The following is a 14,377-nucleotide window of genomic DNA, read 5'->3' as shown; positions in this document are numbered from 1 at the left end:
TTTTACAAGCCATCTTTATTATTCTCCAATGTAGGAAGGGAGAATTAAAAAAACAAGACACATTTGTCAAGAAAATGACGAAGATGATGAAAAATGATGAGGAAATTTCACCAGCTGGGGACAAAAGATTGTGTACGAAACATTGTACACAGTCGCCCCGGACAAGAGTCAACAATACACTGAACTTAAAACTGCCTATATTTTTATAAATCATACTACAATGCTTTCACTCAACGATAAATAGTATGTTTGATTGATTGGCTCAGCTACAACATTCATCTTCTGTCGCAACAAAAAAACTGAATATCACTTCCCACAAAAACTAGAATTAAACGCGTAAAACCCAGCAAAGAAGAAAACGCTACGCTTTCTTTCAAAACACTTCAGGCATCACATAAATAAATCAACATGCAAACGAATTATTCCCAATACTAGGCAGCCACTTTTAAAAAACATGAATCATTTTGATATATAAATGTACAAACGTGTGCTTTATATCTATTTAAGTTCGGCCAGCAACCATCTCACTGTCGTAAAGTTCAAATTTAATCCAGACTTGACAATAGCTCTTTAATTTTCTGTACTTTGGCCTTTTTGTTCATCTTTTCCAGGGTTTGGATCAATTTCTGTGAAGCTGATCTGCCCATATTCTCCAACCACTCCTGCAGAAGCTCGTGGGTCTGCTCCCGACCGTTGCCTTTGTGGTTATCGAAACAAAAGTCGATTGAGCTTTGAGGTAGACCAGACCTGATTGCTATTTCTTTCATGTCAGTCCACCCCAGCACCTCCACAAGGTCTGGGATGTATTTTCTGAGGTCTTTGTCTGGAAGAGAGAAGAGAGGTTTGTGAACCAGCTGAGGTCATTCATTCTGTTATCAAACAGAACTAAGGAGACTGGAAGGTCGTAGGAAGAGCCGACAGAGACAAAGCCCCCCGCAAATAAGGGGGGGTGGGGTCTATCCCAAGAAGTAGGGGACACCCTGGACAGGAAGTCGGCCACCAAACATTTCTGTCTACCTTCAAGATGCTGCAGCACTTACCACCACACTGCCATATACATCACATATGAAACAGAAATGGACAGTGAAACCATTTGAAGAAAGTACATAGTAAATACAGCATATAACAGACATACACTCTTTCATTTTGGTCCTGTAGTTTTGTTCAAAGATTGTGAAAAGACATTTATACAATTGTACAGGATATTGTTGTCAGGCACTTTCCAATGACACCCGCTTTTTATTTACCAAACAATGCTTGTGGAATTTTATTTGACGCAGACATCAATTCATTATCAACCATACTTTTGTTTTTAGCTAAGAAGTGTATCCTGCTGCGATGATCTACACAACAGATTACTACTATTGACATGTGGCTCTTTCTGCCATATTCCTCTTGAGAAGTTGACAATGACCACAAATCAGAGAAATTCCACAAGGTGTGGCAACCTCTGAAGCGCGATCAACAAAAACTTTTTCAACTTTTTTTCCCAATATATTCATTTATTAATTTTTATATGACCTTTCAGTGTAAATGAGGAAAGCAGCGAACTGTTCTTTAGAGGGAAGGTGTGGACGCAGTCATTGAATTTTTCATTTATACTTGTATGTATGTGAAAAATGTATGTGTATGTGAAAAATCAATAAAAAATATTATTAACCAAAAAATGATTCAATATTACTCACCTCTCATCAGCTGCATCTCCTACAAAAACAAAAGGAGAACATTTTTTTAACCATTGTCAGCACCATTATAGCAAATTGTCTATGCAAAAAAATGTACCATTTCATGGGGGCTGCCACTTTGGGATTTAGGTGAGCCGGGGACACGCCCTCCTTGAAAGAGAAAATCACCATATGAACAAAAAAATGGAACATGTAGAACAACGATAGCAAACAACCAGCAACTACTCAATACAACACTGTTCTGCCTCATCCGATTAGAATTTAGAATAAAGTTGGAGAAGAAGACAGCTTTAATTCCAAGCACACCTTTATTGCAAATCAAACACTGCTCCACTGTAATAATGAGAACACAAAAAAACGTACCCTGTCTTCTCATCCAGAACCAGATGCCAACAGCGACAGCGACAGCGACAGAAAGCAAAGGTACTAGTACAGCCACAATAACCACTGGTGTGTTGCTTTCCACTGAAACAAATCACAGGTCATGTTTCCAGTACACCATCCAGAAAACTGACTTTCCATACCTTCGGTTTTATCATTGCAAACTGTGTTATTACTGCCAGAGCACTGATGTTTGATCCCCTCAGATCCACACCTTGAAAAGAGAGGAGATAAAACCACCACTTGTTCTGTAACTATCAGCAAACTAGACCACCTACTCGGTGCAGGGGTGACACAGCGAACATGTCTCTTCTTTTTGGGTGCGGCAGAAGTAACCCTGCTTACAGCGGCACGTGGCATCTCTAGCGATGGTGCAGGAAATGTCTACCTCCAGGTTGTCTGAAAATATAAATCAAGGAATGACGAACAGAAACACAGCGAGGGTCAATAGCGACTTTAGTTCTGATACCGTTGTCGTGGGAGCAGGACGTGCAGCGCCGGCAGTTTGGATCGTTATTCGGGTGAGGGTTGAATTGACCCCTTGGACAGAATTCACACTTGCCATCAGTCGGGGTTTTGGTGCAGTGAGATATCAGCCGTTGACCTACATTCACAACCAAGGAGGACCGACCATTAGATTTGAATCCAAAAGATCCGTCGCCTGAGTTAAGGTGTCTTGAGGTCTTCTCCGCAGAGGGGAAGACTGAGCTTAGCCAAAAGGCAAAGCTCTGTTGATGTATGTTCATGTGGTAGTTTCAGGTGTCGACCAAGAGAACAGGAGGTGGCTAGAAGGCACCACGTAGAAAGAACGGTGTTCAGAGAGGAAGCCCAAATCCCCCACATCAACATGCCATGGGAACACATTGGGAATAACCCAGAAGACCAGGAGAAGATACTGTATATATATATATCTATATATATATAGATATATATAGATAGATAGATAGACAGATAGATACATAAAGAGAGAGAGAGAGAGAGTGGTATATCAAACCTTTATCTCTCTACCTGTTCTGCACATCAACAATCTTCCATCGCTCATTCCGTCTCACCTGCAGCACAATGGCAACAAGTCTTGCCATCAATCTCGTAAGACCCATCCGAACATTCTTGACCATCAACTGAAGCCAAACTGCTCCTGAGGAAAGGAAAAGCCTTCAGATCAATACCAACCGACCGACCAATAGACCACTCCTCACTGTATCGCAGACACACAGTTTTACCAAAGTGACTTCGACAGGACCGAAGGTTTCGCTTATTTCAGAAGTGAAACCAAAGTTTGAAGTTCACTTACGATGCAGTTAGGAGGCAGCACAAAACAAAACCCGACAAATACATTTGCGATTTCTCCCACTCAAACGCCTTCGACGTCTTCTGTTTTCGAGAGCTTTCCAAAACAGGTCGTCTACATAGTGAGTTTCACCATACAGCGCCGACAACTTCTCAGCCTTCTGCGCATGCGTGCAATCTTTTCCGGCTGGGAGGGATGTTTTGCTCAAACAAACATGATGAAACAAACATCACATGTTTGCATTCTTCTGAAAACCAAATCATTTTTTAAGTCCAAAACTTTTGTTCGGAATATTTCTTCAATAATTATGGACGGTCAAAATAAAATAACAGGTAACGTGTTTTTCTACCAAATGAACAAAAATACACATTTGCACGAAATTATTAGACAAAAAAAAAAAAAAAAAAAAATATATATATATATATATATATATATATATATATATATATATATATACAAGATTGTTGAATACAGATCCATTAATACGAATCAACCACCAATTGATTGGTGGTTGATTCGTGTACCATCGTACACGCATCAAATCAACCAAAGGGTATATTTGATGCGTGTACGATGGTATCACGCTGCTCCTGCACAGTAGAGCCTGCAGGTGGCGCCGTTGTCCTAAGTTGTTCTCTCACTTAACTCAGAGCGTATTTAAGTTTTTAATATTCGGAATAGACAATGTTAGCCATTTAAAACATGTTCATGAAGCTCCTCGCATCTAGTAATGTAATTATCCTGCGATGTCAAATGCTTAGCTGTTGCATAGTTCGGTTATTTAATTTGAACACAATTTGTTTTACTTTTGTCTTCAATAATATATCTTTCTGGTCGCATACCATTTATCATATAAATACCAAAAAGTTCCAAGGTATCATGCGAATATTATATCATAGTCACAAGGTATCCAATCTTCCTAATAATGAAATTACAACAAAAAAAACAAAACAAATAAAATTATTATTTTTAAACATGCATTAAGTTAACAACTTAGAAATATTGTCAATGCATTTAGTCAAATTAATACCGCAATCGGTTGAAGTTTTTAATACAACCCAGTTACTTCAATGATTATTATGTAGTTATTACTTTCTTTGTCATTGCCGATTTAATATCTAGACACACAGAGAAATATTATTTACAGCCTTTCCACATGGAGGTCGCTGTTCTGATTCATGTCAGGGTCGAGTAGGTTTGGTGTGGACCTGAGTCCTTTCTGGGACCAATGTGTAGTGACTCTAAAACAATCTTGGCACCTTTTGCCCCTCATTTATTTGGCCCTAGAAATGTCAGCGAAAAAGTACAACAAAAAATAGCATTTCATCATTATTTTCAACATTTGACAAATTTAACTTTTATTTATTGATTTATTTATAAGGTTGTTATATTCTTCCTCATTTTAGGTGTTATATTTTTTCTTCCCTCATAGCTGTTAGTAGTTACATTAAAAAAGCTTATATCTTCATATCAGTCAGTAATTTTAGCATTATTTCTTGTCCCTCAAAATAAATAAACAAAACATTTTTTAAAAATCCCTGTTCAAAAACGTCTCCAGGTGACATTAAATTGATGAATGAAAAGCAAAGTACATAAAAATATATTTTCAACATTCTATTTTCTTCAATAACCTCATTAGTTCCCATTACTATGCATTGTTCACCAAAATGAGGTCAAAGTCACGTCTTAGTGTGTTGAGAATGTGTCATCCTCTGCGCCTCTGCTTTACTGTACAGAACTAAAGCCTTACGGCCCGCGGGCCATAATCATGGACCATGCATCAGAGTAGCGGCGAAAAGTGCTTTACTAAAGCGATTGGCTTTGCTCTTTCAAGTCAGAAATCGCTTCACTGCTGCAGCGTAGACGTTTCAATGCAAGCGCTGTGACAAGTTTCGCTAAAGAAAGTGAAAATCTCCAAATGCTGACGTGTCGAGTTGAAATGCTCAAAGGAAGAGAAAAAAGTTTTTATTTATACAAGATTGATTTATCCACTTCTGACAGTGTCAGAAGGTTTACCTCACCTAACCCCTGTACACTGAAAACTGAAATGAACTGAAAACAGGAAATGACTTTGGAGTTGAGGTTGCTGCAGTTTGGGACTGGAACACAGCCGCTTTCTTCTGTCGCATCACCCCGCTGCTACTGAGGTGATGTTTCAGCAAGAGGATGGCATCTTCCAAATGACACAAGAAGGCAGCCAGATGCCTCTACTCTGAGTCTTGAATTGATGTAAAACATTTGAACAAAAAGTTATCTATAACATCAATAGTTGTGGTTAAAAAGCGTCTTCTTTAAGTTCCACGAGAGACAAAAATACTCCTTGTCTTGTCCTCTACCTGTCCAATGAATCCACTGTGTTTTGAAACCATCTCATCCTCACTCAGTGACATCAGCACTCCGCTTTCTGCGGCCGAAGTTCTGCATGGTGTGACACTGTTTTTTTTTTCCCACACGAGTACGATTGTCATCCGCCCAACTCTCATAAAACTGTTACTGCCATTCACATTTGACTTGTACACGCTAGAGTGTGAACATTGGCCAAGGTAGTTCATTTAATAAAGTGAGGGAAGAGCATAAATCCCTCAAAAGTAGACAACATGAGTGTTGAAGGAAAGTGGATTTGACAATTTTAGCATTTGAAAATTCATCAATCTGCTCATCAGCAGCAGCCCAGAAATTCGACCCTTTGATTTGAGGTCAGCCTTGGGCCTGCTGCCATCCTGGTTCTATCACCTGAAGTCAGTGTGCAGGATGTATCCTGACAAGATCCACAAAACACTGCACTAGCAACATGGTCTCGCCTCTAAGTCATCAAGACTTAAGGCTGGAACCTTATGGAGCGCCACCCCGTGGCCTAACTCTGACCTCACACTCCTCCGTATGAATTTGAGTTACCCTCGACAGCTTTTTTTTTCCATGTGTTGGACCGTGCAGAGAAGAATTGCCAACAGCATTATGCGTCAACATGCAACGCGGAATGCTCCCGCTACTGCACCACTCTGGAAAGAAAAAGTCCTTGTAATGGGTGTCGGCCTGGGAGTGAGAATGTGACACAAGGAGTAGCAGCATTTGGCACTTGATCTCGGAACTATTTTTGGTATACTTGGGTGCACTTGGGTTGGTTTGGTCCAGAAGAAAACGAATGTGCGTGAGTGGAGCGAAGCAAACGTGATGCTTGTAGACCTCTGGAGAAGCAGAGTGAGAGTTGTCCCCCACCACAACTCGAGCTGAACTCGACTATGTGTCATAGTTATTGTCTCTGTCAGACTTTAAACAAATGACTTTTTGTGTTCTATCCTTGACCGATAGCGACATCTACCACATTCCATATTGGTTTAAAGATCTGAAATCAATGGCCTGGAGCCACACGATTGCACCGCTAACAGGCTGTCGTCCAACCAGCGGAGATCAATCAGTCATGAATACATGTCTGCATGGGTTATGAGTGGGTGGTGAATGAGGACAAGGCGCGTTTTGACACAGAACACGTCAGTCATCGGACTGCTAGAGTAGGAATGAAACTTTCACGCCTAAAATAAACCACGAGAACTCACACTTGCACTCACACAGCGATCATCTCCCACCCACTGATCATCTCCGACGCACCAGTCTGGAAAATATTAACCTTTTCTTTCAGGTCCCCGTTCCAGCCAACCTCATGCCTCACGCTTGCATGCCCGCGAATGCACACCGCACTGCACACACACACACTCTGGTCTGGTCTGTTGGTACACATGGACTCAAAACAACAGAAGAACATCCAGCCTCACCAGATATCTCAGAGGAGAGAGTGTCCCAGGAGTGGAGGCATCCAGCTAAAGAGGAGCAGGAAATGAGAACCATTGACCGTCCCTTGTGACTGGAGCCACGATCTGGGCCTGATATAAGTCAGCAGAGTAAATAAACTCTTCGCTGCAGATGGGAGCTTTTGAACGTTATAAATAGAATGCGCTGTGATATATTATTCAGCGTCATCTGCACGCCTTTTATCAAAGCGAATACACTGAAAGTCAGAGTTACAGAACCATATCAAAGACTTTGATATGCATTTCAATCAACTGGTTATGATAATGGATGGTCGCAGGAACACTAGCCCATGTTGTTAGAACTGTTGCAGTGGATTTTGAGACTACTCAAGTTAAAAAAAATCATTGGTCCTTGAGTGTTTGACCTGCCAGATGGTGTTCACCAGGGGAAAAATCAGAAGCCCAGCAAAGGAAGCAACAAAGGTTCTTCCTTCCCATGAGCTTGAGCAACCCCAACAATTAAGGCGGACTCTTCGACCTGGGATTGTGTAACAAGGGTCTCCACGGAGCAGAACTCTGGTCTGAGAGCCACTGGCTGGAACATGGAGCTGTGCTTTATTTCGCATGTCCTACCGTTTACTACAGTTTACTTGGGTCTGGAATCCAATTTCTGAGATTGTTACCTACTAGGAAGGCTACCTGCTGTAAGGGGTAAAATGGGTCAGAGAACAATCGAGTGTGGCATGGTAGACACAGGTAAGACTGCAGGATGCCATGTCTATTGCCTGGTTCTGGCAGATGTGAAGTGTGTGTGCAACTGTAAGCCTTCATCGTTGAAAGAGCTCTTAGACCTTGTAGAACTCAAGGCTGTATAATGATATCTATATCTATTAAGGTGGAGCCATTAATAGTAAAGCACACTCCCACCATCCTTACCCCAAGTCTCATAATGCACTGCAACAATTTAAGACCTTAAAACAAATTCTACATGAAAAAGAACTTCCCTCCAGCACTGAAATCTTTAGGTTCAGGTCCTTTGTCTGATGTGGATGAGCCAATTTTGACTTCAACCGTAGAAAAAAAAGTGCTACAATTACTCGAAACTGAGATCATGGTTAGCACACGGGTGTCATACTCGACTACACAAGGTGCCAAAGCTTCTTGGTCACGGCCTGATCACAGTCTATGACAGGAACTAAGAGTGAAAACATCACTCTCAGTTTTAAGAGTCTGAGGCTAATTTTAGCATACAGTAAAGTGAAACAGGCGGAACACCTTATTTTTCATGATGCATGAACATACACTTGCTTCCAGGAAGTCTATTTTTCCATTTCTACATTATTGTTGACATTCACAATGTGTTTTTGTGGGTCAGAAGCCTTCTCCGTTGGTATGTTAGGATTTAATACAGTTCCACTCTAGAATGGGAGCTCATGTTAACCATGAATAGATAAATGATTTGCTTCTTTACTGTTTATAATCAGCAATTATGGTGTTGTTCAGAGTGAACTTACAGTGACCATTCCATTGTGGAATATAGTCTGACTTGACTAGACACTGCTCAGTACTTCATAATGATTAAAGGTGTGTTTCAGTTGCGCTCGGAACCTGGTGAGCGTAGAAGGCAATCCACGATGGCTTCCCTGAACGTAAACAGGAAGGAGACATTTTAAATCAGAAATACGCCAAAAGAAACAAAACCAGTCTGCGAGTTTGTCTTCATCCTACAGGTTTTCTAGTCACGAACGGAATGTGTTTTGGTGTAGAAGTTGCGTGAGAATATCTTTCATGGACCATCTCCGACCTCCCACTTTGGGGGTAAGTGGAACACAGCGTTATCACTGGATAGTAGCCGGCTAATACACATACAAATAAGTAGTTTACGGTAATATATGCTTCAAGTGTAGCCCCTCATGCTATACCGAATTGGTGTTTCAAGCTCCTGTGGGCCATGTGGAGGGAGTGAGGCCCCCAGGCATTACATAGCATTCAACTACTGTATTCTTCAACCTACATATAAAGCCGTGCTTGTTTTCTACATCACATCTCAACTAAAACAAAGCCAAACGCAGACATCAGAGACGTAGACTCTTCCCTTTGTCCGATTTTATATGCCGGTACCGCACCAACTGCCGAGGTAGCACCGCGCATCTGGTCCGAGGCGTTGAGGAAACAAATGTTTAATTGTGAACATGAAGAGAAGGAATTCTTTTTCTCATTGAAGAGGTGCGAGAGGCTTCATTCATAATTCAGAGGCGTCGCAGCGATATGAGCGAGGAAGACGCATCTGTCTGCATTATGCCAGTGTTGCCTTTGCGTTGCATCACCCTCCCAGGTGGTTGGTTTTCCAGAGTTGAATACGCTCCCCATCGGTGGAGCTCCGGCTGTGGTCTCATTTCTGCCTCACATAAGAGCCTTTCTTTGTCACCGGCCGCTCACCAGGCCCAATCTCTGACTGAGGGAGTTCTTCTCTACGGATGTTACTAGTGAGTGTGCAGCATCGCAAGTACGGATATTAGGAACCCTCCACGCTAACCCATCCCCCCGCTCACTTGCATGTATAGCTGTCTCCCCACACAAAGAGAAGCGCATGTGCCTTATTACACACATACACACACACACACACACAGCTGGCTGCTGGTCTGTCTGACCTAGTTTATTTCTGTAGGCTGCTCTAATGGAGAGAGCGAGCGTGGCATATTATCTGACTGCATCTGATTTGCATTTCTGCCTTGTCACGGGCAGATGGCACCAAAGGTCGAGAGCTCAGCTTTTTTTTTTTTTTTTTTTTAACACACACACATATGCACACATGACCTGCAAAGTACAAACGATGGTTCACAGACGCTGCAATCGCACGCTTAAAGGAAGGAAATGATGATTCACTTTTGTCTTTGGCTGGTTTTGTATTGCAGAACACAGTCAACGTGGTACAACGTGTAGAGGAAGTTATGAAAATTGAAAAAAAAAAAAATGTCACGCAGAATATAAAATTAGCTTCAAGTGTGACACTTGCGTGTTGCAAGAATAAACTGTTGCCTTCTCTTGTTGAAATTTCAACCCGTACGAGTTGAAAGACAGAAGTCAATATCTGGCTTTTTTTTTACTGCATCTATTTATTTTAATTTCACAGTTCTCTGATGGAGATATAGTGTGCCATCTATCATTTTAAAGGTTTGATTTGATTTACCAAGTGATTTCTGAAGGCACAAACACTCACACACACCAAGCATTTGGAGACAGGAAACATCAGGGTGTGCTCACTCCCTCTCTCGCTCTCTTCACCTTTCACTGACTCGCACATTCAAACACACTTTTATACCGTTATTTAAGGGTGTGGGGACATTTTCCGTGCGGTTTCGGCGGTTTCCATTGTAAAGCGCTTAGAGAAAAAATCTGCAAGATCTGCCTGACGCGTAAAGACGCAAATGATTTAAGTGAAGTGGGGGTGTGACCAATTAGCTTGTGGCTCTGTAAAACATTTGAGCGAAAAACTGGCGAGAAGAGTGAGTTTCCAGATGAGAACGGGTCCAACAAGCCCGTTCTGAGGTCTTCACCTAAGTTTCTCTTCTGCTTTCAACCTTTTTTTTTTTGTCGCTGTGACCGTCTCCTCTCTGACTCATCCCCCTGGTCTCAAGTGTATTGTGGCCAACCACTGTCCAACTCGCTCTTCTTTTACATCCCTTTTCTCCCCGCATTCCTCCCCTCCTTCTATTCTCGTCCTCTCAGCTTCTCACTTTAGCAAAGGTTAAGTTCAAGTTCAGCGTCGATGGCGTTAAATAATCTAGCGTCTCTAATTAAAAATATATCAAACGGAATGTAAATTATATAAGAATACGCCCACTGCTGGCTCTAAATAGCTGAATTCAGACCAGGCACAAGTAGTTAGCATTTAAGGTGGCGGCTTCACTCATTAGGAATCGATGTTGAGTTTTGGGCTCCATGAGGCGCACGAAAAGGGCAAAAGACAAATTCATCGGGAGGACACATCAACTTTGATTCTCAGTTTCACCAGTGTGTGTGCAGAGATCCATTGAAACAAAACTGAACTTGCTCTGTTACGTTTCCATTAAAAGTTTTTTATTGTACTATTCAGAGCTTCTGATCTTCATTGAAGTCATGGTGCATATTACTGTATACTACACGTAAGTAGGTTCTTACCTACTTACGCAACAGTGTGCAGTTCAGTTGCTGGTGGGCCGCATGAGATGAGTTATAGGGCTGGTGTTTGGGCCCCAGGCCGTACGTTTTGCACTCACTCTTAAAATGGCTGACATCATCAGAGAAATCAAGACATGCATCTTTATTAATGGGTTGAGTTAGTTGCGGGTTATGGGTTAAAAACAATGGTGCAAATAACGCAGCTGTATTGTATACTTTCTTTCGACCATTCCTTGTGCACCACATTAAACTATGTGATGTCAAAACCAAATGACATCCAGGAGAACCAAGGAGACTAAGAGTTCATCACAGAAGCACTTCCAACCTGATGTTAGAGCTTTGATCATTCTGGTGTCAAAAATCAAAATGCGATCAATCGCGACTCTTGTCAATTCAGTTCGAAGTGTAGTCTCCCCACTTAAGGCCCGTGGGCCACATCTGGCTCATGATGTGAGTTAAATGCGGTCCGCAACTTGAAGTCAGGAGCACCTGCGAGTGAAGGGCGCGGGGGGGGCGGGGACCACTGAAACACGATTGAATCAGCTCATACACTTGATTACACTGGGTTAGCTTGAGAAAATACAATGAATGCTAATCCTGTTTGACCTGACCTACTTTTTATTTTGGCCAATCTGTAATTGAGTGTGACACTAATAAATTCACATCCAAGATAATCTCTCATATCTATTTAGTCAGGACCTCAAACTGATTCAGAAACAATGGGTGTATTTTTTTAAAATGTCTGAAAGCCACATATAAGAACGTGAATGTAAGTGAGCAGAAATCATAATGAGATATAACAAAACTAAACAGATGTCATATTATTGACACGAACGAAAGCAATATAACACCCATCTTGTTGTAATAAAATTATTGAATGCCTGAGAAGTATATCACCGGAGTGAATGAACCTGTCAGATTTACAAACGGACTTTATTCCATCATCCTCGCTCCAGGTCGCACATGTGACAGTCTCAGGCGCAGCTACTTTGACTGCTGTCTTCTCACACCAGCAACTGTCACTTCTGCCCTAAAACCTGTTAGCCACGCAACAGTTTGGGCAATAGGTTTCTGGCTCAATAGGCTGAAAGGGAGTGGAGTGGAACTGACACAAACCTGTGCGCTCAGCCGCCATTGTCTGCTGCCGTGAGGCCGGTGTGTGCGTTCATGAGCTGGACGTGTGTTGTCATTTGGTGACTGCTTGCTATCAGTGTTTGTTTGGGGTTAAAAGCCCCTGTCTCTGAGGGTGTTAGCAGGGGTCATCTAAACCGGATCTGCATCAGAGTCGCTTGAGAGGCAGCAGCATAATCTGTGGCTGGCTTTGTGCTCCCAGATTAAAGTGATGATGTTTTAAACCTTTCTCACAGCCACAATATGCCGCCGATTTCCCTTGGCTGCTACTCAGTATGTGTGTGACAGGAGATCCACTCTGCCGGGTTCAGGAAAAGGACACCTTCCTTGCTATTTATGAAAGTGGGAGCTTTAGCACATTATCTGAGACGACGCACGCATGTTCTATTCATCTATTAATTTGCCATCAGCATGGAGGAGCTAGAGCGAATCTTCTCCAGTGTTTGAGGGGAAACAGCTGCTAATCCTAATCCCCCCCATCTCCCCTCACGGGAGTCTGTCAAATCACAGGCCCTTTAAAACGCTCTAGCCGGCTGGTTTCGGGGGCTGGTTGAGTGGCTGGTTGACTGGCAGGCTCTAAATGAGAGGATGGACCATCCTAACCCGTCGCCTCTGTGGCTGAAATCCACACCGCCTGAATAAACATGCCTCCTTCGCAACAAGAACTCACAAATGTGGATTTCAGTTTGTCATCACGAGAGGACTTCGCTATCACAACAAAAACAGTGGCTCTGCAATGGGGGTACGCGTGCCCCAGGAGTGCTTTCCATTGGTCTGAAATAAGGTGCGACTGCTCTGAACTAGGGCTGGGAAAAATAATTCATATATATCTATATATATATTGCGTTTTTTTCATGACATTTTTAGATATTGATTTTTTAATGATTTCTTGCCCTCAACAGAGTTGCCGATAAAACAAACAAGATTAATACTCGTGACAAACCTTTATTTTCAAACACCAACTATTGTTAAAGTAGACCCAGTACCCATTGCTGGATTCACGCAGCTGATACTTGTATCAGCAGCCAACTGTCGCTCCGAAGTGGCATCTCGCAAGCGCAGCACAGACTCTATTCATTATACAGTATATACGTACATATTAAGTATCTTGGCTAGAAAGGCAAGACAAATGGGAAATGTGGCCTGAAAAAAAGCTTCTTTTGCAAGTGTTTAACACTGGTTACGAGAGACTTGGCAGCCCTGTGCTAACATGTTAGCGCTCTCTGCTAACCACTGCCCAGAATAGCTCTGCAGGATTGTCATTGTAGGTTGTGATTCTGCAGTGATATTGGCTAAATAATCCAGCTCCCACAATATCTCTCTGCTTCTGATAATGCAGGCGCTCAATCACTGAGACAATTTAACCCACAAATATTACTGTCAAAATCTGTTCCGCCACCTTATATTGCTTTGTGTATTTTAAAGAGTGAATAATACTCTTTATAAATACACAAATACAACCACGGTCACCACTTTGACCATGGTGTGTGTGCATATATATATATATATATATATATATATATATATATATATATATATATATATATATATATATATATATATCTCAAAGATCTGGCCCGCCAAGTGTTTAGTAAAAGGGTAAAAATGATGAATGAGCTGGAAAGTGGTTGAATGTTTTAAGAAGAAAAGCACACTGCATTGTGGGTCAGCGTTGAAGGGTCAATTCTGAAGCCTCACGATAAAAGCAGACTTCAATAATTGAAGCGGCACTGAGGTCAGTTCAGTAAAAACAAATTTTCAGTCTGGGTTTGAAATTTTGGTCTCTGGCATGTTGGAGTTTGTTACCGCTCCTTACTTGCTTGTGTATAATAATGTTGGATCAACAGCAACGGAATGAATAAAGACGAATGAAGGCAAGAAAGAAAGGAACATGTGCTGAGAAGGAAATAGATGTAGAATGTTTGGGTTTGCATGTGAGCGATGAGAGGGTTTAAAGTGTCTGCAATAAAATCTCTGTCTCG

General features: G+C 41.8%; 1 protein-coding gene across 2 annotated transcripts; it reads right to left on the bottom strand.

Annotated features, from left to right (window-relative positions):
• Window positions 1-13: 13 nt before the first annotated feature.
• On the bottom strand, window positions 14-3,528 carry LOC128764926 (tumor necrosis factor receptor superfamily member 6-like). 2 transcript variants are annotated; one of them, XM_053875212.1, is made up of 9 exons: window positions 3,361-3,528; window positions 3,119-3,204; window positions 2,536-2,670; window positions 2,345-2,465; window positions 2,210-2,280; window positions 2,049-2,150; window positions 1,783-1,835; window positions 1,686-1,704; window positions 14-823 (listed from the first exon to the last, which is right to left on the bottom strand). In XM_053875212.1, the coding sequence occupies exons 1-9, from the start codon at window positions 3,402-3,404 to the stop codon at window positions 546-548; spliced, it is 909 nt and encodes a 302-aa protein (XP_053731187.1). In that variant the 5' UTR covers window positions 3,405-3,528; the 3' UTR covers window positions 14-545. The 2 variants fall into 2 exon arrangements, with proteins under 2 accessions (XP_053731187.1, XP_053731188.1); XM_053875213.1 differs by having other exon boundaries at window positions 3,075-3,204; window positions 3,361-3,429.
• Window positions 3,529-14,377: the final 10,849 nt, after the last annotated feature.

The sequence above is a fragment of the Synchiropus splendidus genome, chromosome 9 (assembly GCF_027744825.2).
Source record: "Synchiropus splendidus isolate RoL2022-P1 chromosome 9, RoL_Sspl_1.0, whole genome shotgun sequence".
Lineage (NCBI taxonomy): Eukaryota > Metazoa > Chordata > Actinopteri > Syngnathiformes > Callionymidae > Synchiropus > Synchiropus splendidus.
Note: the sequence above shows the minus strand (reverse complement) of the source record. Positions and strands in the feature narration are given on the sequence as shown.

Coding starts and splice junctions, on each gene's coding strand:
- LOC128764926 (XM_053875212.1), bottom strand. CDS start 3,404: ATGTATTTGTCGGGTTTTGTTTTGTGCTGCCTCCTAACTGCATC. Junction 2,466..2,535: donor GTCCTGCTCCCACGACAACG/GTATCAGAACTA, acceptor TTATATTTTCAG/ACAACCTGGAGGTAGACATT. Junction 2,151..2,209: donor TTGCAATGATAAAACCGAAG/GTATGGAAAGTC, acceptor GATTTGTTTCAG/TGGAAAGCAACACACCAGTG.